The 27,360-nt window shown below is 44.1% G+C and overlaps 1 protein-coding gene across 1 annotated transcript in view; it reads right to left on the bottom strand.

Annotated features, from left to right (window-relative positions):
* Positions 1-3,239: 3,239 nt before the first annotated feature.
* The window catches only part of LOC119431044 (chorion peroxidase-like), a 47,498-nt gene continuing 23,377 nt past the window's right edge, over positions 3,240-27,360 (bottom strand). The window contains exons 7-15 of the mRNA XM_037698511.2: positions 25,232-25,333; positions 23,637-23,750; positions 22,537-22,672; positions 20,249-20,458; positions 19,266-19,394; positions 16,833-17,051; positions 12,817-12,986; positions 8,037-8,139; positions 3,240-3,376 (exon numbers count right to left, since the gene is read on the bottom strand). Of these exons, the coding sequence (XP_037554439.1) occupies positions 3,319-3,376; positions 8,037-8,139; positions 12,817-12,986; positions 16,833-17,051; positions 19,266-19,394; positions 20,249-20,458; positions 22,537-22,672; positions 23,637-23,750; positions 25,232-25,333 (1,241 nt within the window). The 3' untranslated portion in view covers positions 3,240-3,318. The remainder of the gene's footprint in view (positions 3,377-8,036; positions 8,140-12,816; positions 12,987-16,832; positions 17,052-19,265; positions 19,395-20,248; positions 20,459-22,536; positions 22,673-23,636; positions 23,751-25,231; positions 25,334-27,360) is intronic.

Below are 27,360 nucleotides of genomic sequence, written 5' to 3'. Positions count from 1 at the left end.
AACTGTTTGTTCTAAGAGAGAGAGAGAGAGAGAGAGAGAATGATAAATAATTTCTGTTTAGCGCACGACCGTGACATTTTCTTTTTGGCGTGTGGGAGAACTACTCTATCATAACGAATTTTATATTTTTAAAAAACTTTTAGCGGCTAAATTACCTTATGCGAATTGAATGAAAGGCACCTCGTAGAATGTTGCGACGTACATTTTCCAGTAATTTATTTTTCGAGACCGATTGAAAATGAAAGACTTCTGAGAAGTCAGTGCGATGTTCCCAAAAAGAAGTGTGTTTTAATATATATATATATATATATATATATATATATATATATATATATATATATAGTATCTGACATCCTAGTATAAACGTACGTATAGGCCTTTTATTATTGCAATTTATTCGCTGAAAATATGAAACAGCTGAGCAAGTTTATTGAAAAAAAAAATTATGCTGTTTCACGTGCCAAAACCACCATCTCATTATGAGGCACGCCGTAGTGGGGGACTTCGGATTAATTTCGAGCACCTGGGGTTCTTTAACGTGCACCTAAATCTATATGTACAGGGTCGACCACATCTAAGGTGACCACCTCATTAGTATTCAAGCCGGTAAAACTACAGCGCTTATTCTACTTCGCGAGTGAAATGTTCGTTATACGATGTGTAATTATGGTGTCGATAGACACAATAATGATTGTTCGAATTATGTACTGAACATCAGCTTCTATGAAGTCTTGAATACTAATGAGCTGTTCACCTTAGATGTGGTCGACCCTGTACACGGGTGTTTTCTGCATTTCGCCCCCATTGAAATGCGGCCACCGTGGCCGGGATTCAACCCCGCGACCTCGTGCTCAGAAGCCCAACACCATAACCAATGAGCAACGACGGCGGGTTTTATTAAAGCAGGTTTTGCTAAGCCAGCAAAATTGTAGGCGTGGTTATTAGATCGGTGGGCCGGGGATGCGCACATTGCTACTGCAAGTTTTCACTGCAGCACAAGGCCCGCACGCTCCACCAGCAAGCTGTCGCTGCTTTACCACACAGCATGCCGATGAATGCGCGTTCACTTCCCGTATTTTTCTTTGACATTAAATCATGTTGCACTTTAGGCTTTCGCATTGAAATACCGCGCACTTGCAGGGTTGCTTCTTACGGCATTGCGCTTGCAGCCGGAATGCCTGTGAAGTCCCCAAAAATAGTGCGAGCACTAAGCAATGCACAGAGCGCGAGCGACAGAAAACTCGACCTCATCTTGCTGGGTGCTGCGGCTAACAGAAGAAAGCAGTGCACGGAACCAAGATGTCGCACTTGTCCTCCGTTTTCACAGGGCGTACCCGTACTATGGCCCAGTGGTCCAACCTAAAGGCGCACGAGTGCAAGTACTAACTGGTCTGAAAAGACTGTCGCGCCTCATTTGCTCATAAGTTGGTGACAAAATAAAGCTCTTAAATATTCAGTGAAATCACGGATGTAAAGCCTGGAACAATGTATTTGTAGCATGTAGAAGTTCTGTTGCCAAAAGCATATTGCGCGTTTTAGCTCTGCCAGAGATACAGAGGTTTGTTTATAAAAAGGCTCCTCCTTTGTGCACTTGCTGTGTACTGTATTATGCGAGATCTTATATTTGGGATGTTCCCCAAATAAATTTTAAAAGAACACCTTGATCTAAATCATCATACCATGCAACATTGCATGCCATTTAAAAGCGTTGACACGCTGCTACTTATGGGACTGCACGGCTTATGGAAAACTCGCATGTTAGTTCGGAATGCAGAACCAATTCTAGATTTGCAGTCAAGTTTCATTCAAATGATTTAACAGCTGAAATACATTTATGAAGAAAGTGACTTCCCACATGGCTAGTATTCACTGTTGATGAAGTGTATCTGTGAAGTGTATAGTCAGTCATTTGGAGAACTGTTTGCTTTATTAATTGTCCTATTATTTGTGTTTGTTTTGCGCTTTTATAAGCGGCTATGACTGTTTCAAATCCTCGTGGAAAAATGAGAATTTTAATTTCTTTTTTTGTGATTTTCTTGCAAAATATTTCGGGATTGCAACGAAAGATGACGGCGGACACAGGCGGACTTCAGAACACCCAGAGGAGTGAGCCCATAGCAGCTATCGCTGTAAAAATTTTTTTTAACGAAATTCATTTTTTTGTACGGTTGCTGTGTATAATACGCGACATGATTGTTTGCATTATTGCTTGGAGAGTTTGTTTTGTCGCTGTATTATGTGATATTGTCGGTGGCATTCTTGATTTAGAAAGTTTTCTTGTAAGTGGTGGTGTTGTTTCGTCTGCTAGGTGACAGTGCTGTTGTGTGTACATTAACTGTTCTTTCGCTCTTACGTACACAACTCCACGACCTCGTCAAAAAAATATAAAGTAACCGGTGCCATATTTGTACGTCAACGTTTCTTTCGATCATATCAATACAAAAAGAACTAAAAAATAGGAACTTTCACATCACAGACGCACGAGGCCACGGTCTCAGGATCTTCTGCTCTGTAAACGGCATGTTGTCTATTTTGTCTAAAGCAATCCGAAGGACAGGCTTTGTATATATATATATATATATATATATATATATATATATATATATATCATGGACAGTCACAACAGGTGCTTTAGAGTTCCTTTTGTGCCACAAGCGTCACAATTGGCACTGTCCGCCGTTCCTATTGAAGATGAATGCACGCTATCGTGAAAGCAACATCTACACTCTGGAGGCAGATAAGATACTTTAAACTTAACATCGAGTAAGAGAGGGTACGAATTGTAATTTCAAATACGGGTCCATTTCGTGTACTAGTGAACTCCGGCGAATGCCATTGCTTTAACGTACAGGCAAGAACGCTAAGGTGCCACGCTGCGTCCGCTCGGGAACGTGGAGTCGAAGTGCACTTCGAAATGAAAGCGCCGACAAAGCTTCCCACGTGGTCACAGGCAGCGTGCATCACTTGTTCGTGGCAGAACAATTATTTTATAATATGTCACACCGCATGACTACCGATACTGCCGAACATTTTACGAGGGTGTCCGGGGCTTGAAATGTACAGCGAATCTACCGAGTCCGTGAGCGACGCTTGAAAAGTGGACGACTCCGCACCAAGATGACTACATCCGTTCCTTGTGCGAGTTTACCTTTGAAGTCGCCCTAACAGGCGATAGTAGAAAACGCCTTAGCCACCCATCCTTTCCATCATCAACCATTTTCTGTACTCTTACGCCCGGGTTTCATCGTTTATAAAACAACATTTATTGATTCATCATACTCCACTTCGTGTTGTTCTCCAATAGTATTCAGTCAGTGTTCACGCCCATAGCGCATAGTTCGTGTCTGGGAGGAAGAAACACGCCGTCTGCTGATTTCTGAAAGAAAAAGATAATTGCACTGTCATGATTTGCAAAGTTGCAGAATTAGACTTCCTTGTGTTTAAGCTTGTGACGACCGCAAAAGCTTCAAAGGAGTTTCCGGACGCACTGATTACCATTTATCAACACATTTCCGCAGCCCATGTTATTCATTCTTCACTCATTAGTTGTGAGCAAATACGATGTTCTGTGTTGCATTTGGACACGTCACATTTGCTTCACGTACTACGGGTACTAGCGTACCTAGAGAACTAAAAAAAAAAAAAAAACGAATTTTAAAGCGAACCTTCTTTTGCGAACCCGATGGCTGCTGCTGCAGCAGCAGGTGCCCTACGGACGGCCCCTACAGTTGCGTGGTTCTGTATGAAATTACGCGGTAGAACAACAAACGGTATCTCAATATTCTCACTGTGACAAATATGCACCACCAAGCGCATAATTCCTTTATCAAAGCGATTTCTTTTACTCCTTCTACGGTGTTTGGCGTGTTTGCTCGCCTGGTTTCTTATCGAGCAAAGTGAGGCGATCCTAGAGATAGTGCAACAGTAAAAGGGGCTGATCTCAAAGATGGGGGCAAAATTATATGCAGTAGAAATCCGGAGATAGTGTATAAGATATACACAGTCTATATAACAAGGTAGACACTCTTGAGGATTAATTAGAATTACGAACTAGTTTGCAGAAAATCTTGGAATGGTGTAACGAATGGCAAATGGCACTTTGCCCAACGAAACCAGTTCTTATGTGTATAACGATCGAGGACAAAGATGACCCGAGGTTATCAGTATAATATTGCGGATAGTAAATTTAAAATGATAATATATGTTTAGGTCCCAATTTTCACTTCAAATCTTAGGTAGAAAACAGACGTTGATGCAGTACGTAACCGTGCGAATAGAGCCCTATATGGAGCCTAAGATGGAATTTGCGTAGTACGACACCCGAAATAAAAAGCTTGGCTTGTAGGACACTCATGAGGCCCATTATAGAGTATGTATAAATAGTTTGGGATCCACACACAGAGGCAAATCGCCAAAAGCTAGACAAACTAGTGCGCCTAGACCTCCCGGTTTATCTTCAACAAATATAACAGCTTCCACTCTTTTACAGGTAATTGCAGGTCAGCCAATCTACCTACGCTAGAATTGAGAACAACGCTCGAGGGATTGAAATTTCTTTTCTTAATAATTTGCAATGAACTCAATATCAGTGCACCGAACTTTCTTAAGTTTCAGCCAATTGAGCGTTGAAGACATCGGTATAGTACAGTTTTCTCAGCGCCACTCACACGAATCGATGCCTTTAAATACAGCTATTCCCCTAGGGTAATTCAAGAATGGAACATTCTTCCCGACTCAGTGGTAACATCGTCTTCTGTGAATGAATTTCTAACGTTGCTTGATTTGTTTATTTATTCCGATGGTGCAACTCTGTAAGCTTCAGTTTACTGTTTATTGTGTACTATTATTCATTGTGCGATATGTTATGCTAACTATGAATGTAAAAAAAAGAAACTGTTTCTTTTTTTTTGCTTTGAATTTTACTGCCTAATATGCGCAACACGCGTGCGTGCACTATTTGGCCGATACAGCCATGAACATGGGTTGTTATGTTAATTTAGGTATTACATGAAAGTGACACATAATATGTCATGTGTTCTGTATTACCAATCCTGTAATGGCCCTTTCTGGGGCTAACAGTATCAACAAACAAACAAACAAACAAACAAACAAACAAACAAACAAACAAACAAACAAACAAATACGTGGTCGCGTGGATCACGTGCGTCACGTGGTAGGGGTCTACACGTCCTGCCAAGCAGGCACGTATACCCTGTTTCAGTAGTTCCGTGCATCACTGTGTAAGGTACCGGCCTCTTCGACCAATCAGCAACGCGAACAGATCTTAAATGTGTCCTTCCGCGCCCTGTCGTCTGCTAGCGGCGAATGCTGCAGCGCGGAAGCGGCGCGAGCATCTCCGAGGACTGCTCTCCTTACCAATCTCTCTCAACGCTACGTCAGTCCTATTTGGCGACTCATCGCGTCCAAGTGAAACAATTAGGCTGTATTAATATTTTATAAGTTACGGACGCAGTGTTCTCGCTTTGCGTGCAGAATCGCAGTGCGCAAACCTGCCACACATGCGCTCGGCGGCTCAACGTCATTGCGACGCGATGAATGACCTTGCGAGACATGGCGTAGTTGAAAACCGAGCTGTTCTAATTTTTTTTTGTCGTTTGCATACGCATTATTAATTACTTCTCTATAGCGGCCCCACAATTTGACCTTGTATTATAATCGAGTAGGTCTTATAAGCCAGATCTTGAGGTTATATATATCTAGGCCTTTTTACAGCGTTTAACTACGGCGTGCCTCATAATCAGAACTGGTTTTGGCACGTAAAACCCCAGAAAGAAGCTTGCGAGACAGCGAGATATGTCTCTCTACCGGTTCCGACGCTATACTACGCCTTGTGAGCGCAGCCGAGTGCTTTCTGGCTGCAGCCGAATGCCCGAATGCCGCAAAAGGGGAATGGGCTTGCGCTAACTCTGTTGACTGAATAAGTTATTGCTATCTGGAGCAAAGTGCGGCTTTGTACAGATGAAAAAGTATCGTCCGGCACTATATAATATGCGATATCAGCGTACCTTGAAGTACCAATAAAGGAAACGCGAATTCGCGTGTAGCGCTAACACTACATTTTAGCAAAGGAATTAATTGTCTGTCCTTAATGAATGAGTATTTCTACAGATTAGGCTAGTGAATTATAAAAAAAAAGACGTTCAGGTTCGGTACGAATGTGATATGAGTAGCTCCGAGCGTGAGTGAGCGAGTGTGAGCGCAAGTGTAAGACTCCGTGAGCGTAAGTGCAGATCCCCAATGTTCACTCGCTCATTCACTAATTGATTATGGCTGTCCTACGTGCTGAACCGGGTTGTCCTTGCAGAAGGTCGCGACAGCGTCGGTAGGTTGGCTGGGGCGACCATTTGCACGTGAAACCCGCATTTCCTGCATTTCGCTTTTGTTTTTTCATTGATTGCAATCGTTTTTTAACGCGAGAGCGTTAAGGGCCCCGTGTAGCAGAAAATCCGGTGTCGGTGTCGGCGTCCCGTGAGTGAAAATTACCGTATATATTTTGGTATATGTATATGCCACGTGTTGCTATTGGCATGCGGTATATGCCGGTTATATTGCCACACCATTCTATCGCTAAAGCTTCTCACACTTTGTCTAGGCACCTACTTACCGCAAAGTGCCTGGTAAGCGCGAGAGAACGCATCGAATTAATTTAAAAAAAAAAACACCGCTGCATGCGTACGTATACCCCGCCATCGGAGAAGGGAGTTGTTGCGGAAAAGTGAGTTAGTGCAGTTGCTTGTCAACAATCAAAACGACGGGCAAACAACGGAAGAAACGATATACCAATTAAGTGATGTATAGAACAATGAGAAAAAAAAAGTTATGTTGCGAAATATGAGAAAATGCTAGGGGGCAGAAAAGAGTAACACAGAGGAGTCGTAAGCACAAGATGTTGTAAAGCCACTCTCTCCCGAAAGCCCCTCCCGCTTCACCCCCCCCCCCCCAAAAAAAAAAAAAGGGCGGGGGGGGGGGGGGCGGGGCAACAGAGGGCAATATAGGCTCGCCCCCGGAATACGATGCGCTCTTAAGTGGAATTGAGTCCTTCCCGTGCCCCGAGCGGTCTGATTCAAAGAAACCAAGACTTCAACCCTAGGCGGGGTGCATTCGTGGTTAAGGCTGTCGTATCAAGTTGGCAGAAAGGCCGGCAGAAAACTAGGTGGGGTGATGAAGTTAGGAAATTTGCAGGCGCAAGTTGGAATACGCTAGCGCAAGACAGGGGTGATTGGAGATCGCAGGGAGAGGCCTTCGTCCTGCATTGGACATAAAATATAGGCTGATGATGATGATGATGATGATGATGATGATGATGATGATGATGATGATGATGATGATGATGATCAAGTTGGACTTATTGTGGCAACCTCTAACTCACTTGTCATTACTTGACCGACAGCTAGGCCCGAGAGGCCGAGGCGGGAGCGTGCCGCGGCCCCATCGCGGAGATGGGCTCCGGTCTTGTGAGGCCGTCCATTTGTAACTCTAATGTGTCGCAAATATCATCATCATCATCACCATCAATCATCATCATCATCATCCTATATTCATGTCCACTGCAGGACGAAGGCTTCTCCCTGCGAACTCCAATTAACCCTGTCTTGCGCTAGCTGATTCCAACTTGCGCCTGCAAATTTCCTAACTTCATCACCCCACCTAGTTTTCTGCTGGCCTCGACTGCGCTTCCCTACTCTTGGTATCCATCTTGTAACTCTAACGGCCCACCGGTTATCCATCCTACGCATTACATACAATACCCTGCATATTTACCTTGATATAAATAGTATCGATGTGAACCACATTGTTTTACAAAGGAAAATTCCGTTTATACCCGCCCCTTGCAGTCAAAGCAGTCGGCGGACCATAGAGTTCACCGTCATCGCACGAGTGTGAGAGTGGAGGGGAATAAGCTTGAATCTCACTGCTGTCGTAATTAAAACGAGCGTCACTCTGAGTGTACCGGCCAATACGTTCTGACATGAGTCCCGTTCAGAGCCCGCACTGGAGCGCCGTTGGACACTCACCCGACACCACTGGGTCGAAACACGTTGGGGGTGACGACGAGCACGCCCGTATTCTCGCAGATGACCTTGGCGAAGGATATTTGTCGGATCTCATCAAGTTGAGCTGCGAGCGTAAGATACGACGCAAATGCAGTGGTATATACGGTTACGGCATGTCAACAGTTATTCGTAAAGTGTGCATGACTTATTCGCGGAATGTGAGAGGTGGTTGCAAACCACATGCACCACATTTCCTGCACTACGCGTTATTTTTATATATACAGATGATACAGCTGTAATTGCAACAGATGATAATGCAGAAGAAATTGAAAGCAATACAAACGCAGAGATGATCAAAATTAAATAATTGTTTTCTGACAAATTAAACATTAACGCTACAAAAACAAAGTACATGATAATACACTTGCGTAACAAAGCTCTTGACTAAAGTACGCTAAAAATTCAAATTTCTAACATTACGGCATACGATATAGCCTTCAGGCACATCGGTGTAATCCTCCACTGACATGAGCAAATTAATGCAGTCAATCGCCAAACGCCTTTGTTGCGCGTGGCAACTAGTGGCGTCCCTAAAGGATCAGTATGTGAACCACACATTTGTTTAATAATGATTCTTCCGCAATTAAGAATTTTTCTTTCCTTCTATACGCCGATGACATAAAAAGTTTAAAGAAACTTTATACTGTTAATGACTGTCGCATCCTGCAGTCCGACTTGTTTTCTTTTTCTAAGTGGTATTACGACCGAAGTCATGACTTTCACTCGCAAAACAGCAAGCATTTCTTTTTCTTCACTCTAAAAACAGTTGCACCCTTTGGGGCGTATTTTTGCCACAGAACAATAATCGTCATCTGACTTGCGTGGCTTTCCCTTCTTTAACGCTGTGCGCCCGGCACTTCTCGGTCACGAACGACAAGAGCGTTATCAGCGTGACACAGCGTTCTCGACAGGAAAGTAGCAAGTGCAGAGTTTTCAAGATAGGAAACGCAAGCAAGACAGATGACGATTATTGTTGTGTGGCAAAAATGCACCCCAAAAGGTGCAACCGGTTTTAGAGTGTTATACTGTAGATTCTGAACTATTGGGTAAGGTCTGTGAGGTCACTGATCTCGGTATACTACTTGACACAACCTTACACTTTCATGCACACACTAAACGAGGTGCAATGCACGGTATTCGCTCACTGGGCTCTGTTTGCAGACTATCGATGCTTTTTCCCAAGTTGTACACAACAATCTGTCTTCCTCAACTCGAATACGCATCGATCGTCTAGAATTGCATTTTTAGATCAAACAGGGACACTACAGATTAGGTCCAAGAGTGTTTCTAAGCATATATCAACACCGTTTTGCTAACACCGACGCTAGACCTTGTTCTAGCATTGTTGGATTATTGTCACTGCCGCTACTTCGCCGCCGGTGTAATCGCGCTTACTTCCGGTTTCAAAGTCCTTCACGGTACCCTCACCTGCCCCGAGCTCCTTTGTTGTACCATGTTTCGTATTACGCGCAACACCGCCAGAGAACATAGATCTTTCCATGTTCCTGCCTGTCATCGCCAACAGCCAACCGTCCATAGAATATTGAGTCTTTATAGCGCTTATTTTCATGACCTTGATATGTTTTCGTAATTCGCTGTCATGGTTCTTTTCTGAGCTTTCCGTTGTTGTCTCCTAGTTTCACATATTGTTCGACTGCCCTTCTCCTTTTGCTTTTGTATTCACCTTGTGCCTTCTTGTATGTGCACTCTTATTTTCAAAATGGTTTCTTATTTATATACTTTTGTTATATTCCCCTGCACTTCTTTTTGTTGTTCTTAATGTATGCGTGCTTCGGCACTTGGACCTCATGGTTATTCCTAAGCACGAGAAATGAATAAATGATTTATTATTATTATTATTATTATTATTATTATTATTATTATTATTATTATTATTATTATTATTATTATTATTATTATTATTATTATTATTATTATTATTATTATTATAACTCGCTGTCATTGTTCTGTTCCGAGCTAGCCGCTGTTGTGTCACAGTTTCACATAGGTATTGTTTAACTGCTCTTCTCCTCCATTTTCTTATGTATTCATTTTGCGCCATATTGTATGTTAAACTCTTCTTTTCAAGATTGTTACTTTTATTCATTATTTTATTGTACTGATATTCCCCTGCTGTATTTTTATGTGTACGTGCGCCAGCACTTAGACCTCATGCTTGTTCCTGGGCACGATAAATAAATGATTGATTGATTATTGTTAGTATTATTATTGTTACTATTATTAAATTCATATCAACAAAACCGCTCAAAACGTCAGAGTTCCCTCATTGGTTTTCTAGAGAACTTAGAACAACAAAACTGAAAGACCGTGCACACAGAACAGTGGGGAAAACAGGCCTCGATAACCAGAAATTTGAATTTAGGCGCTGTCGTTGCTTTGCAACTACAACCACACTGCACGTGTTGAAGCTAGCATGACGCGTAATTCGAAATATTTCTGGAGCTACGTGCGCTCTCTCTTCTAAAAAGAGCGCCGAAGACGTATGCCTTGCTGATGTGAATGGTGATGTTGCCTCGAACACTGCTGATGTCCTTACAGAACATTTTTGTACTGTATTTGATGTAAAAAATGCTTCTACCTTAAGTAACCTTCGTTCTCAATCTGGTACAACGTGTACGCTACCGTTCAATGAAGACCTTGTTTTGAAATGTATAAAGGACCTAAAACGTTGCCTTCCTTGACCATATCCTTACCACCTCATACTTAAGACGTGCGGAAGCATAGTTGTCCCTGTTGCCACAAGCATCTTCAACAGTTCCCTATAGTCTAGTACGTTTCCTAGCGCTTGGAAGGTAGCACGTACAGGTAGTGCCCGTACACAAATTGGGAGCTAGAAGTGTAGTTACTAACCACCGGCCTATATCTATTCTCTGCGCTGCGTTAAAAGTGTTTCAGTCTGTATTTGCATCCCTTCTTTCTGTTAGTGCTAAGAACATTTTAATAGATGAAAATCGTGACTTTATACCGCGGGGCTCTCCACAACAGCAAACTTGGTAACATTTATGACCCATACTTCCAATGTGGTACATAGTAGAAGCATATTAGACGCTCTTTACTTTGACCTATAAGTAAAGCATTTGAAGTCGTTTGCCAAGAGCTCCTTATTACAATGCTCACGCAAATGGACATACCGTCTTCCATCGATCACTGCCATAATATTAAATTACCTAACTAAAAGATCTTGCTTTGTTGGCATTAATGGACAGAGTTCTATTAGCTATGCGGTCACTAGCGTAATTCCTCAATGATCTGTTCGTGGCCCTCTTCTCTCCCTACTGTTCATAAATTACATTTTGTCAGCAGTTCAACACTATTCATCCCTTCTATATGCTGACGACTTAAAGCTATTTAGGACTGTCAACGGTGTTTGTGACTGCACTGACCTCCAAAAACATTTTTTTTACACTTTCAAACTGGTGCAGAAACAATAAGCTACTCTTAAATGCTTCAAAAACTATGTTATTAAGCTATATACGTGGAAAACCCACTTTGTGCAATTTCCATACCCCCTTCGGGATGGATGCTCCACTTCCCAGAGTTTATGAAATGAAATATCTTGGTGTGCACTTCGACAAAACGCTAAGCTTCTCTTCACACGCTAAATATGCGAAACAACGTTCCCTTCGCGCTCTTGGTATTGTTTGTCGTATATAGTATAACTTCCACTCCCCTGCTGCGTTTCTGAAATTGTATTATAATGTGTGCCTTCCACTACTAGAGTGTGCCTCTGTAGTTTGGGCGGCGCGTTCAAATCTAATTCTGACCTCATTGAACGTCTCCAAAATAAACTCATATCTATTTTCGAGAACCACTTTTGCCGTTATGTTAACCATAGTCCAGGACTCTCAAATATACCTCAAATCACACTTCTAAAATTAAGATGTAATTAATGAGACCTTTTGTTCCTCTATAAGGTAGTCCATGGCATTGTACATTGCCCAAAGCTTCCTAACCATGTGCAATATTCAGTGCGGCAAAAGTATAGCACGCAACATTCCGCATTTTCTGCCTGGCCTCGCTGTATTAAAGACTGCCCTTTGGCTCGACTAAAAAAAATGCAATAAGTGTTCCGCCTGTATTGACATATTTCAGAGTTAATTTCCTGTGTTTTGTATAAATGTAGACAATCATGCCGTACAATTATTAACCTTTTACGCTCGCCTCCTCGTTTTCTGTTTCCCGATTTGTTTCTTCATCTCGCGTTGTATTGTCAGCCATATATGTCGTCTTTGTAGATTTTGTCTTGCGTACTACTTTTTCAGCGCACCAGTACGAAGGCTCAGTAGCTGTTCCTGGGCACTATAATAAGCATTTGACTGATTGAATCATTATCATAGTTATCGATTGATTCAATGTCTGATTGAATATTTTTTGCAACTGTGTTAGCGCTATTGCACGAAAGTTTATACTCGCAGGCCTTAACATTTTGCTGCAGTATCTTTGGTGGTCTTGCTGAGGTTATTCTTTAAAATATTTTAGCGGACTCAGAACTGTTTTGACGAATGCTGGTGTACTTAGTTTGAGGCTTTAGCGAAATGTTAGCATGAGGAAAACGCAATGCTGATTGTTTCCAGCTAGGCAGCATGCTGTTTTGATCTGCACAGTGGTGCCTCTGTACCTTCAAGAGTTCATTATCTGTGGCTATGCGGCAATTTAAATCAACCGTGCTACAACGCTACTCTTCGTTCTCTCGAAATGGCGCCGCCATTCAGTTGCTTACCTGACGTAAGCGATCCAGCCTGTCCTCCGTGCTCGTAGTAAAAGCGGTCACCGTACTTCACCCGCTGGAACATGTGGCCCAGTATGCAGGAGAACGTAGGCCCCACTATGCCGCCCGGCACGGAGAACTCCGATATGCCGGCTGTGAAGAGGTCAATGTCCCGCACGTCTCTAAAGAAGAGAATACCGAAAAATTGGGCAGAAACCATGGATGATTATTGTCAGTGCAAGCGAAAAGCGGGAGGCTTCAAGAAAGCTGTTTACTTTATTAAACGAATGGTGCGCTAGAATGCGTTCATGTCCTGCAGTGAGGATATTTAGGTAGCGTTTACTGTTTCATTGAGTGATTCTCGCAGAGAACCCACCCGTTAACTAGCACAACTGTAGCTAGCGGTAGTGTGTAGATGCACGGAACGTGTGTCTTAAAAAGTCGCAGTTTCGCCCGAAAGGCGAAGCACCAATTGCGATAGCAAATTTACTAGTAGAGTATACGGAGTAAGGATACTAGATTTATGGGCTGCATAAACTTGGACACACTCGCTTAGTAACTGAATTAACAAGCATTGTGTGAGCGCGCTCAGGCATACATGAATAAATCACACTCGATGACAGCAGACAAGCACTGTCAAAACGCTGGCATGAGCAAGCGCCGTGGGAGCAGTGACCGAAGGTTCGTGTGGTTTATCGCTTCAACGGAAACCGAGCGGCGAAAGTACAGCGCATACAAAGGTCAGAACCGTGTGGAGATCGCCTTTAAGATACGGTGTGCGTGACAGCCCTCAGCCGCGAAAAGTACAAGTACGCAGTTCCTGGTAGAGTAAAAGCCGCGCACCCTCCCTCCCGCGCTGCCTTCCCGCTTTCCTCCTTTCGCGCGGAAGATTGAGTCGCGAGTTCCCCTTGCGCCTGGTCGCAAGATACGCATTTAGTGCCGCAGCTAAACGTCGCTTCCCTTCCCTCCCTCCCATCCCCCACGGCCTTGCGCACGACCGGAGACGTCATGTTGCTCTCCGCCGTACGTTCGTTCTCTGTGAAAGCGCGCGTCCCTCGCGCGCTTTCACTCGCAAAGACAGCATACGGCGTGCAGCGACGAGTTTATCGCCGGCGGACTTTATACGGAACCTCACGGCGACGACGACGACAGGAATGCGCTTGGAGGGTCCATTAAGTGCTATCGCAATAAAACCACGACAGCTGGCGTTGGGCAACAAACGCACCTCGCAACGCGATCTCCTTAGCTGCGGCGTCCTTGTTCCGACCGCCAACCACGAAAACGGACAAAAGAGCGGAATATAGAAATTATCTTTTAAAACGCGGTAAGATGAAGTAGCTTACTCCTTGAGAAGAGTAGACTACAGGGTGAAGTTCCAGGAGCCGAATAAGAAGTACGGCTGCCCGCTGGTAAAATGAATGTTAACAGGCATTGCCGAAAAATTGTGAAAAAATTACGTGAAGCATTGGTTTTGGAGAACAAACTTTGTTTAAAGCTCTAGAGTCTGAGGCAGAATGACTTGAAGTGAGCCGGATGCGTTCTTTGGAATGGCGAAAATAATGCGTCCTGACGGCTCACGTTTATGTTTTCAGAATAGCAACGAGACATGTCATCATCATCATCTTTATCAGCCTTTTTTTTTTTTTTGTCTAGTGCAGTACGAAGGCCTCTCCCTGCGATCTCCAATTACCCCTGTCTTGCGCTAGCCGATTCCAACTTGCGCCTGCAAATGTCTCAACTTCATCACCCCACCTATAGTTTTCTGCCGTCCTCGACTGCGCTTCACTGCTCTTAATTGGAATCCATTCTGTAACCTTAATGGTCCACCGGTCATCCATCCTACGCATTACATGGTCTGCCCAGCTCCATTTTTTTCTGTTAATGTCAATTAGAATATCGGCTATCCCCGTTTGTTCTCTGATCCACACCGCTCTCTTGCTGTCTCTTAACGTTAGGCCTAACATTTTTCATTCCATCGCTCTTTGTGCGGTCCTAACTTGTTCTCGAGATTCTTTGTTAACCTCCAAGTTTCTGCCCCATATGTTAGCACCGGTAGAATGCAACGATTCTACAATGCTCTTTTCAACGACAGTGGTAAGCTCCCAGTCAGGATTTGGCAATGCCTGCCGTATGCACTGCAAATCAATTTTAGTCTCCTGTAATTTTCCTTCTCATGATCAGGGTCCGCTGTGAGTAATTGACCTAGAGGATACACGTGCCCGTAATTTAATGCACAAGTTAAAAGGAAACCGAAATTTTCCATAGTTACATGGCATCGCAGGGCATAAGTACGCTTGAAACGTTCATCGATGCACATCTTGCTGAATTCACTGTATAAAGGGCGGTCTCGTGGTGCATTGTGTCCGTTTTCGCTCGTCCAGCTTCTTCAGCACGTGACAGCCGTCAATCCTATGCCCTGTATGAGTTTGTCTAGAAAGTAGGCTCGCTCTTCAATGTAGGATCGCGCGCAAGGCATTTATCGCTCGTAAATCACTGGGGCGAGGGGAGGATGGGAGGCGCTTCACCGGCGGTTGCTACGGATGGCGCGGCCGCGCGGGCCCTATCTTGAAAGCGATCTGCGATGTGCGCATTGTTTTCGCCACTTAGTTCGCGTTCAAGCGAGAGTCTGCACCCGCGTTTCCTCCCTCAAGCGTTTTGACAGCGAGTTTCCGCGGTCATCGAGTGAGATGTGTCTATGTTTGCTTCTGCGCGCTTGACAACGTGCATGCATGCCTGTTAATTTAGTAAGTAAAAAAATGTTTACAAGTTTATACGGCCGATAAAGCTACTATCCTCACTTCGTATAGCTGTCTACTAATTTGCCATCGCAATCGATGCTCGCCTTTTGGGTGAAACTGCGACTTTTTTTTTTTTTTTTTTTTTTGCACCAGAACAGGCGCTAAAGTGTTTCCTGTTGCTGCCTCGGACTGCTCTGGCGAGCGGCTGCACATCTGGCTCTGTCACGTTTTATCTGGATACGACTAAAAGCGGGCTCCGCAACGTTGCAATCCGAGTCGAGGTATATAGGGACTAACTGAATGCACGCGCCATTAGAAACAGGAGTTCTGCAGAAGGGGCACGATAAACGCGTTCATTACTAACACTCAAACGCGTATTGGCTTCGTCGCCATCAACAATGTATGTAGCATGTCTTGCCTTACTTGTGATGGTTTCATCAACTGTTTTGTTAGGGAAAGCTAATATGGCGCATATACCGCGGCGATCTTTCGTTATGAACATAAGCATTTGTTACCCCCTCCCTCCGTGATGGGGCCAAAATAAACTAGCATATTTAATTGCTTTGTTATCTCTATTATCGACAAGAACATAAAGTTACTGCGCTCCACAGAATGAAAACAAATTGGCAGTTCCGGCCGAAGGGTAGAGCATTGACGTCGATGGCAAGGGTTAGCGTTGCTCTGGAGCACCTCCAACGATGTTCTAGCCGTACACGCGTGCGACATGTTGGCGCGACTCAGCATGCAAGGCAACTAACTTCTGCTAAACAGCACCCTGGAATGCCACCAGGCACCTCACTACGGCGGCGTGACGAGGAAGGTGCATGGCGCACGAGATGAGACGGACGAGAAACCGCTGGCGTTAGACAGCAGCCAGTGAACGGACACATAACGTTAGCTTGACGTTTACAGATCAGACCACAGCATACACACAGCAGCTCTGCAGCAACTCTAATAGTGTTCGTCCGCACAACGCTCATGACAGTCGCAGAAGACAAAACTTGCTACGCAGCATATACAGCACGCAAAACATCCATATTTAGCGCATCATTTTATGGTTGCATTAAGGACATCAGTGCGAGAAAGCTCAACATAGCTTGTGTGCTTCATGCGATTTCAGTTTTTCTTTCCTTTTTTTTTAAATCTTACAGCCAAATGTTGCGGTAACACAGTCTGAGAAAGTTCGAGACATTCTAAATCGAATCAGAGTAAATGAAATGAAATCGATATTTCTTTCCTTGACTTTGAAAGTTCGCTAGAGACAGGCGAGTAGACCAAATGTGCGCTTACTTGTACAATACTTTGTACTTCTCGACGGAGTCGTTGTCCATGTACTGCTTGAGCGCGTCGAACGACGTCAGGTTGACACCCGTGCAAAAGTAGAAGTAATCCACGTAAGGCCGAACGCCGTGTTCCCGAGCGCGCTGCAGGTTGAGCGCGACGAGGTCTAGGCCGAAGCTTTCGTTACGCAATCGGTACAGGTGGTTGGTTACGCCATCGGTCACGTCTCTGTGGGAATGAAGAAGTGGATTTGAAAAGTCCTCGATTCTACAATATACCATATATCCATATATTATATTGTATAGTGTATAGCCTGTTCGCCTGCATGCCTTTTCCCGTTATTTCCATTCAACTGGCTCATATAGCAACGGTATATGTATGTGTATATATGCAGGGTGTTTCAGCGAAGCACTTTAAAAAATTTTTAGAGGTTGCCTGTGGCAGATTGCACAATTCTAGTTCACGAGCTGGTCTACTCGAAGAGGCGGATTTTTCTTGCACAAAAATTTAAATGCATAATCGACTAATTAAGAAAAACTCACTGATTAAGTTTCTAACACTAATTACCTTATGGCCCATATTGCAATTTACAAATTCTAGCCATGGAGTTCGCGAGGCAGATGCACTTGGAACGAATTGTCAGGATGACGAGAGTTTTCCTATATTAATTCCCGAACTTTGAGGAGAAATGCATTGGCATTCTAGTTACTTTCTTAACAAAACGTCGTTTTCTACATTGAAACACAAACGTAACTGGAACGCCAACGGATTTCTCCGCAAAGTTCGGGAATTATTATCTCGAAACTGGTAATCAGTAAAAGGTTAGGATATGTATAAAATGATACTGTAAAACGTGTAAGAATATACAAAATCTGATAAGATAAATATAGATAACTTAGAAGATCTCAAAATTTTTATGACTCTAATTACGCTTATTCAGACAGGTGCATCGACGTTTCCGAAACTTGTGGCGACATAGATGTCAAAGATGCGAGCTTATATATTCATTGTTGATTTTATGTTCTTACATTATCGCGTATGACATATTGTGCTGGTGCCTATGCTGTTCTTTTTTTTAGTTTTCTTTTCACATGGACTGCATTGGGCTTGAGTTTTAGCTTGTGAACTTGAATTATGAACTTCTAGTTTTTGTGTCGGCGATTTGTGAACTACTCGCGGCAGCTCGTTCTTTAGCCATTTTGCATTTCTATGGCGTTGTTCTTCACAGAGCGTTCATCTTTTTTTCATTATACATCGGATCATAGAAGTAGCCAGCATCAATACAAGACGTTAACGTGTCATTACATATATTTAATTTAAAAATATATCCGAAATCGACTAGCCAACGTGCGCAGTACCTAAGGTCATTCCACTGCGAGCAATTTAAGTTAAACAGAGGAGAACAGGGCAAACGACCATATTTTGCGGTATCTAAAGGTTTAGGACAAAGGTAAGGATTCAGAAAACTACAGTGTAAGAAGAACGATCTTTAGAGCTAATCCGAAACTGTGGTATAATATTGAGGGCGTCCTGTAGTATCAGTAACAACTATTTCGTATACTATCCAGGCTGAAATGACTTCTTTTCGTTGGAAATTTATTTTTAAAACACTACTTCAGCGATGAGAATCGTCAGGGACAGCGGCAAAACAAAATGATCATTTATAATTCTGCAGTAAGTCCAATCACGTAAATGATGACCCCTCAACGTTCAAAATATGGTAAGTCCAGGAGCAAAATTGTCTGCTTCAAATGTAGCGCATCGTGCGCCCACTATACCTCAGCAAAAGTGTGCCTGGTGCAAATAATTTATTGCTAAAACCGCGACAAAACACATTCCCAACTTGGGGGCTCGAAAGACGACCGAATACACAGGACGAGTTCTTTTTGAGAAACGGCAGACTTCACTGCGTGGTCATCATGCAAAATGTCTACATCCTTGTGCACTCTTTTCCAACACCCTTCAGGCATGAGAGCCAATCATTCCACACAGGCATACATCACGTTTTTCTTAAATAATGTTATAAAGTATAATTTATTTCAATACGTCAAATGACTGGAATTACCAGCCGCCGTACAGCTGCCACTAAATTACTCTCGTTTGCTCTACTGTCGAAGAGCATACAGATTCTGTATACGTTACTATTTGTGTTTCCAGAATGTGGGTCATGCACTTCTAAGACGCCTTCGGGTGCTGAAGGTAAATGAATAAATCAGCTGTCTGCAATTGTATATGCGGCATACGCGGAGTTTGTAGAGGGACCGGCCGCAACATCGATGTAGGCAGTGCTGCAAGATGGCGCATCCCCTCCTGCTCTTCTCCGAAGTAGCGGCACACTAGCTCAGGCCTTTCTATCGGTCGAGTCCAGCGAGGGCTGCGCAGCTTTTCATGGAGGCAGGCATAATAGAGAGAATCTGCGGCGCAATATGAGAGAGTGCTCACCTGTCGAACGCCTGTGCACGCTGTTGCATAAGGCCCCGGAGGACTGGCTCGAGGAAGCCATCGTAGAACTCGAACGGGAAGAAATAGTTGTCCTGCAGTTCGAAGGTGGTTCCGCCCAAAAGATATTTGCTGCAAGTAGAAGCCATATTTCTATTACAACAGTTTGGTAGGTAACGGCTTCATAAGGGTGCTCGATTCGTGCTCGCCTGACGGTGACGAGTCCTAGATGTTACTCATGGCCGTAGGCTAATGGCATTGCGCTCTTCATCAGTTCAATTTTCTAGCTGCTAGTGGCCGGAACTCATTGAGCTTCAGAAATTAAGAGCGTCAACATTTGCATGTATGGAAGCAGTTATAAAGTGCCTGGATGACGGGTATTCAACAAGTACATTAGGATAAATCGTCTGACTGTCTCGGTTATAAAGTTTAATTAGCGTTGTTCACAATATTGTTCGCTTAATTACTAGCTTGAGTTATATTACCAGTTCGCCCTTCACTTGTTATCAACGCTAACGAAGCCGTGTACTCGTTGTTGGCGTATTTGATCTGAAATGTATCTTGCTTTACGCGCACTAATTATTATTCATTTAAGATTTGCGTCAGATGCTACAAAAGTTGGCGTCGTTGCGATGTGCTAATTATATAAGTCTATAAAGATAAAAAGCGCTCAAATTGTAAATACGAGTTGTCTTTTCGTTGTCATGTATGTTTTAAGCCGTGCTAAACGACCGGAAGATGCAACTTTTCGAGTGCCGCGCTCTTTCACTTACATAAATGGGCCATACCATTCGACCCAGCAGCCGCAGCCACGCCGGAAAAGAAAGGTTCGCCTTTAACACTGATGACAAGAAAGATGCCAACTCGCTCATGCAGAATTTCTGTCAATGTCACGCGCAGGATAGCCCGTCGCATTACTGACGGCTGTGCCACTGACGGCGTCGTGGTATATGTTGGTGCCATAGCGATAAGCTAGGAGGTCTCACGCGTCGAAGGTTCCGTCGATGAGTGTGTGCCCCAGGCGGAACGCGGCCGCAGCAAACTCGTTCAGCATGGTCGCGTCCACGCTGGCGTTGTACGTGGTGAAGCCACTGGATCGGGGCGTCAGTCCGAAGCGAGTCATCGTCTGAGGGCCCACGACGATGGGCAGCCACTCCGAGTACACGATGTGCTGGAACTGGCACTCCACGATCCGCCTGCAGCCGCCAAAGCACAAGCTCACAACAACGCTTCCTCATCTCCCTGTGACACACACACACATACACGATGTACTAGCTTACTACAAAGGTTAACTGATGCCCTCCGTAACAGTCGACAGAACGTTACGTTTCTACTGTCTTCTTTAGAACAGAATAACGGTCCTGGCGATCAGCTGGTGTCCCAGATAAACAACTCCTACCACCACGTCTTTAAAATTGAGCGCAAATTTTAATCGTTGGCGTGCCATTGAGGCGTCATCGGCAACCAATGAAAGTGTCGAGCTGCACTTTTTAGACGGCTGGGCTCTGCGAGCTACTTTGAATGCCCAGTGAACGCTGTTATGTGCGCGCGTGGATCCCTGTCTTTTTTTTTTTTTTTTTTTTCTTTCCGCCGGCTTTTTCTCCCCAGTGCAGGTTGGAAACCAGGCACAGAAACTTTCCTACCGTTCCTTCTCTCGCTCTGCTAGGAAACCTGACACAGCTTGCGTAGATATATTATGTAGATATAGTCATATAATAAGGAGCCTAATAGGACTAATAAAAATCAGGCCCTTTGGTTTCCTTTCTTCTCGCATACATACATACATACATACATACATACATACATACATACATACATACATACATACATACATACATACATACATACATACATACATACATACATACATACATACATACATACATACATACATACATACATACATACATACATACATACATACATACATACATACATACATACATACATACATACATACATACATACATACTACATACATACATACATACATACATACATACATACTACATACATACATACATACATACATACATACATACATACATACATACATACATACATACATACATACATACATACATACATACATTACATACATACATACATACATACATACATACATACATATACATACATACATACATACATACATCATACATACATACATACATACATACTACATACATACATACATACATACATACATACATACATACATACATACATACATACATACATACATACATACATACATACATACATACATACATACATACATACATACATACATACACATACATACATACATACATACATACATACATACATACTCATACATTTCAGGACGAATAATGCGTGCCGGTTGTGCTCGTCTGACCAATCATTAAATCGCTCTGAATCAGCAATCAGCTTCGCGGCTACGTTTACGCGGTATACCTTGGGAATATTTAGAATCACTGCACAAGGTGAACACAAATGATAAGCAAGTATAAGCGAAACTACGCAAATACCCACGGCAATGATAGGTTACCGCATTCTTGAGACAGACGATGCTGGTAATCGATCATGATACCGGTGAACCCGAGAGGCAGAGTAATCTGTCGTACCAACCCTTCAGACGAGGCAGCGGCTATTATGCCTAGGCAGCGCTGGTAGTTGCCTTTCAGTTGGGCCCATGTGTCTCTAGGTCAAACCGCACCGCTTTTTCCTTAGTGCGATTTGGTCCTATGATATCATTTAGCACGCGAAAATAAGAATAAAATCCAGAAAACGGAGGTTTCATGAGAGCAATTCCTGGTAATAAAATAAATCGGGCGGATCCACGGCACATAAGGGGGAGCACAGCGGCAGATAACAACGCTGGAACCATCACGGGGTGAGGCCACCGAGGCTGCGCATACGGCTGTCCATGATAGCAGACAGCCAATCTCATACACCCTCGGCACCTCCGCAAGCCCCCAACCCACGGACCAGTTCGGTGTCCCTGTTGCTCCTTTGGTTTCCTGAAGGCGCCTCGAACGTATACTAAATAATAACACCTTCTTTCCACTTGCCACTTGGGCAAATTCCGACTTCCGTGATGGCCTCGGCTGTCAAAATCCGTGCATTCAAGCCTTTGGAATTTCTGTGAATTGTCGGTAGTATTTTTTTTTCGAGCAATTATGAATATCCACACTTAAAACATAGATCTTCGCGCTGCTGTGTGGAACGACAAGGCCAACATACGACCATAGTTGCCCCCCTTTCTTTGTGAAAGAAGAGAATGTCTCACTTGGTCCTCTGGAATAGCTCCTCATCACTAAGCCGGAGGTTGAGCAGACCCAGCCAACGCGCAATGCGGTTGTGCTGGCGCAGAAACGTAGTGTGTATGGCCGTCAATCCTGGGTGCTCGTTGACACGCTCATCACCTGCAAAGAAGGAACACTACGTACTGGTCCACTCATACAAAGGGAGCGCAGCATACTATGGCATCTATCGCGCAGTGAAAAAAGGGCGCAATGAAAATTTGCTTTCATAAGCAGCAGTAGTTGTGTTATAAGGTTTGCAGGCTATTGAAATACGGCCCGGCAACCTGAATAGTGAACGGCATTTGTCTGAAATCATTACTTTACATAAATGCACCTTGTTTATCCTTTTCTTATGCGCAGAACTGCGCCAGATTCAGGCGTAAGTGGAACACAAGAACTTGTATAGTTATGCTAATTATGCACAGGTGCACATTAAGGAGCCACCCTAGAAGGCCAAATTAATTTGGAGCCCTCCAGTGCGGCTTTTTTGACTGAACACAGTGCAGCTTTGAAACATTAACGAGGTACTGCTTTAACCGCTCGGCCAAAGTACTGGAACTATTACGCGCAGCATATATCAACATTTCTCTCTGATGTGTTCTTGCTTGCTCTTTTATGGATGTTCACTTCAACGGATATCTGTAGATGCAACGGCAAGCAGCAAGTTTCTCACGCCATGGCCTTCGTTGTCCTAATGCGAAATTTTCTTCGGTGTGTTATTCTTCAGTTTCATTCAGATGAATAAAACGACTACTGTTAACGCGCATGTCTTGCATTTTCAGAAATGGCCTGTAGCGGCTGCACCATGGTCGAGACGTCGCCATTGTCGTAGCAGCAGAAACTCGCGGGCTCAAGAAGCGTGTGCTCGCGCGCTGGTCCACCGGGCACCTGATGACGTGGTGAGAGTAAATCTGGTTTTCGCATGGGACTGACGTCGCTCCTCTACGCTGGGTTCCCTCCAAGGCCCCATAGGCTAGATACATAATTTCAGGTCGTATGTAATAAAATACGATAAGCATGCAACATGCTCTTATGTGTCGACCCTCTCCTGAGCGTTAACTTAGCTCGGAAATGTGCCACTCACCTGCCCTGAAACAGTACTGGCCCTTTGATGGATTGCTGCAGCGGTCCTCGTTGACGTGGAAGCTCCGGGGAAGCAGCTCCCCCGCGAAAAGGTCATATTGGTTCTTCATAAAGCCTGGGAATATTTGCGCGCCATCGGCAGCCTTGAGGTCATAGCACGATCAGCTAATTTTGGTAATCTGATATCCTCTTTACGGGCCCTCAAGTTAATCATATCTTTCATAAAGTTTCCTTTCTGTTGTTTTGCTAGCAGTTCAAAAGCTGATGAACGATAAGAGCCAAGTAATTTTCTTTCAGTTTATGTCTGTCGACAAGTCATGGGCTTGTTCGCCTGCATTCCGGCCTTACACATTCCTTGGATTATAGCCCTGCAATGCTAAAATAATCGAAATAATGACGAGATTGCCTTTGAGGCACTACGGCCGAAAGGTAAACAGATGTTAATTTTTCAAAATTTTCGCACAGCAAGATGCTTAATATGATCACGCGGAGGAATTAAAACAAAATAGATGTTCACAGGCAGATGGAGACTCGGACAGATCCACATCAGTCGAACAAGGAATGTCTCAGGCTGGAAGCCAACGAAGGGCACTTGTCTTCGCCAGGCTCTGACCGTAATGCAAATATTAATGAAATATTTTTAAGCACGAGACAAAAACAGCTGTACTACTTCTGCAAAAGGCCAATGGTGAAAAACTATAATAAAGAGAACGTTATAGGACAAGTTAAACGGGGCCTAATCGAAATATTCCGCAGGTGAAGATGGCTGCGTACTCTGTGAGCGTTGGCTTACACGAAGCACTACGAATGGGTATTGTCAACACGTCTGTAGTCACTGAGGCATACATTTTTGTTCGTTCTACGTGATCAGAATTGAGCAACCGGCAGCTAAGAGCTTGTCACATGACACTTCGGATTTCAATACATGAAATTTTCATTTGTGTCAACCCACTACAACTAGGTTTCAATTCACACCTCTCCATTCAAACCTAAAACGAATAAAATGATTTTATGGCCTGGTTGAATCAGTTGAGTTCCTCAAGAGAAAGCATGATGAAAGTTAATGCACCTCATGATGCCTCCCATCTAGGAGGCATCATTAGTGCACGATGGTGAGCGCAAATGAAGCAAGCACACAGCCGCATAACATATTTCTAGAGGCCTGGGTACGCGTAGGACAGAGGTCCGCGGTCAGCATTGCCTTCGGATGTGCCGGTGTGGATGAAGTAGGACTCTTATTAGAATTTCCAGCGACCTGACTTTTCTTCACCAGCCACTGCCGAGGCCTCTTTCCAAGCAAGAAGCAAACTTCTAAAACTAAATTGAATTTAGCCTTAACTGCAGCAAAATCCCATTGAAATTTTTTCAGAGGTAGTCTAGCGAGGCCATGTCTGTTTTCCAGATGTGTTTGAATAGAAAAAAACAGAACTGGCTCCAAAGCTTTCTATTAGGACAACACCGAGTAAAAACATTATTCTTTTTTTTTTATGAACCACCATGTTCCGCCAGGACGTTGTGTCAGTATTTACATATGACATCAACATCGGCTATCCGGGCGAACTGCCAATTTTGTATCTTTTTATAATTTGAGCTTACCGTGGCTCATCGTGCGAAGCCTAAGCGTGTCTGCCGCCGAGCTCCCGTATACTTGAGAAGTGTCTATGTAGGACGTCAGTATGTCCTGCTGTTGCCTCTGTCCTGAAAGGTAATCATGAAAGCCGGCATTTTATTCATTTATTTTCAATACTGCTGCTCTCAGCTGAGAGCATAGCAGGAGGGCAATACAATTATGAAACGTTTACAAAATAATCAAATATGTAAACAAATGTAGGAAAAAAGAGGTGACAGTAATCCATTACAACAACAAATACTGGTTACAGGAATACAGACAGTGAACATCACTCTAGTGTAACTAAGGTTTAACAATATTGATACCATAACGTAACAATTTCACAAAGTATTTAAAAAAGTATGCCTTCAGGTTGGAACAATTCTAGTTTTTGTTGCCTTCAATTTTATTTGCGAATTCTGAGAACGATTTAGTGTTTGTGATAGATGGGTGCAGTTGGTTCCATTCTCTAATGGCAAGCGGAAAGAAAGAATGTTTAAATGTTTCATTACTGTAGGAGAGAGAGAGAAATACGTTTATTCAGTCATAAAAAATAGAAAATTGTACTTGTATGAAAAGGCAACCCCAGTGGTTTTTCCGGTGAGGTGCCTAGATTAAGTTAATGGTTTCGCTTCTTATAAGGTAGGTGAGCAAGCTGTCATATATAGCTTTGCGGTGTTGAGGGGTCCCTCTAGGAAGGATCCAGTCATTGAGAGTGGCGACTGAGCTCTGCAGCCCAGCAAGGCAGATTCTTCGCAGTGATGACAGGCCAGGACATGTCCATAGCAAGTGGTGGGCTGTGGCTGGCGCACCCGTGGTGCAAGTTCCGCAGGTGGGGTCAAGCGACTTGTCGATGTATTGGGCTTTGAACGCAGGCGTGACTGCCGTGCCGGTGCGTAGACGGCGGAGTGCCACGCGTTCCCGGCGTGGAAGCCCAGGAGGGAGGGGGTCATGGCCTTCGGGCAGAAGCGCTTGTAGAGCAAGCTTTCTATGCTGTCGGAGCTGCAGGTGAGCATCGACAGCGTCGACATCTTCTGCCGATCGAGCTGTGACGGAAACGGGGCAAGGAGAATAGGGGGTGGGTAAATATGCTCCCCGCGCGAGCGCATCCGCTCGCTCATTCCCTCCTGCGCCCATATGACTCGGTGTCCAATAAATGTGCAGCTCAGTTCCCTTGTGCCGCAGAAGTGTTGCTTCTTCGTGGATGGCGGTTGCCAGTGGGTGTGCGTCAATCTTGTTAAGTTCACGTATGGCGTCTTGCGAATCCGTGTAAATGTGTAGAGGGCGGTGATGCTTGAGGCGGCCATATCTGGCTGCCTGAGCAACCTCTAGAATCGCTTGTAGTTCTGCACCGGTCGTACTTAATTGTGTGCTATGAGTAGTTGTTGCTGTGTTGCTGCCGTCGCTGTTCGTCCAGGCAGTACTGACGTGATTATGTGAAACAGCAGCATCTGTGTAAATGCATGGAGCTGTACTATCGTTGAGGATGGCTCTGCGGTGATGGTAACGCCTCCGACTTATTTCATTTACTCCCACGTTGCTTGGAAGGGGGTGAACAATGGCGGACATCACGGGCAGCCACGGCGCCGAAGGTGTCGGGAGAAGAGGAGCTTGTGGCTTCCGACCGACCTGGGCGAGTATTCTTCGGCCTGAAGACGTAGCGGCTAGCCTCAGCACCTGGGCACATCTTGCGTCCTCCCTTAGTTCTTCAAGTGTGTTAATTTGTGCCTCTGAGTAAAGCACATGGGTTGGGGTATGCTTCGGCAAACCATACGCTATACGTATACTTTGACGATGAGCTGCTTCGAGGCGACGACGCATCGTTACCGTGGTTCGTGTGTAAGGGAAGCCGTACAGAATTCTCGATGTGATGAGATTTTTCGTCATTATAACCAGGGTATCTTCTCTGAGGCCCCACTTACGACTTGTGAGTCTTCGGAGGAGCCCTTGTGTTGCTCGGCAGCGGCTCAGTGTCTGCTGAAGCCACGCCGTGTGGTTTCCTGTGTCCGATATAGTGAGTCCAAGAATTCTGAGGTCCTGTACTTTTTCGATCGGGCTTCCTTGTATTTGCGGCACATTCATTAAGGCTACTGCTTCTTCCCTCATCTTCTTTGGA

The sequence above is a fragment of the Dermacentor silvarum genome, chromosome 10 (genome assembly GCF_013339745.2).
Source record: "Dermacentor silvarum isolate Dsil-2018 chromosome 10, BIME_Dsil_1.4, whole genome shotgun sequence".
In the NCBI taxonomy this organism is placed as follows: Eukaryota; Metazoa; Arthropoda; class Arachnida; order Ixodida; family Ixodidae; genus Dermacentor; species Dermacentor silvarum.
This window is presented reverse-complemented; position numbering and strand designations above follow the sequence as displayed.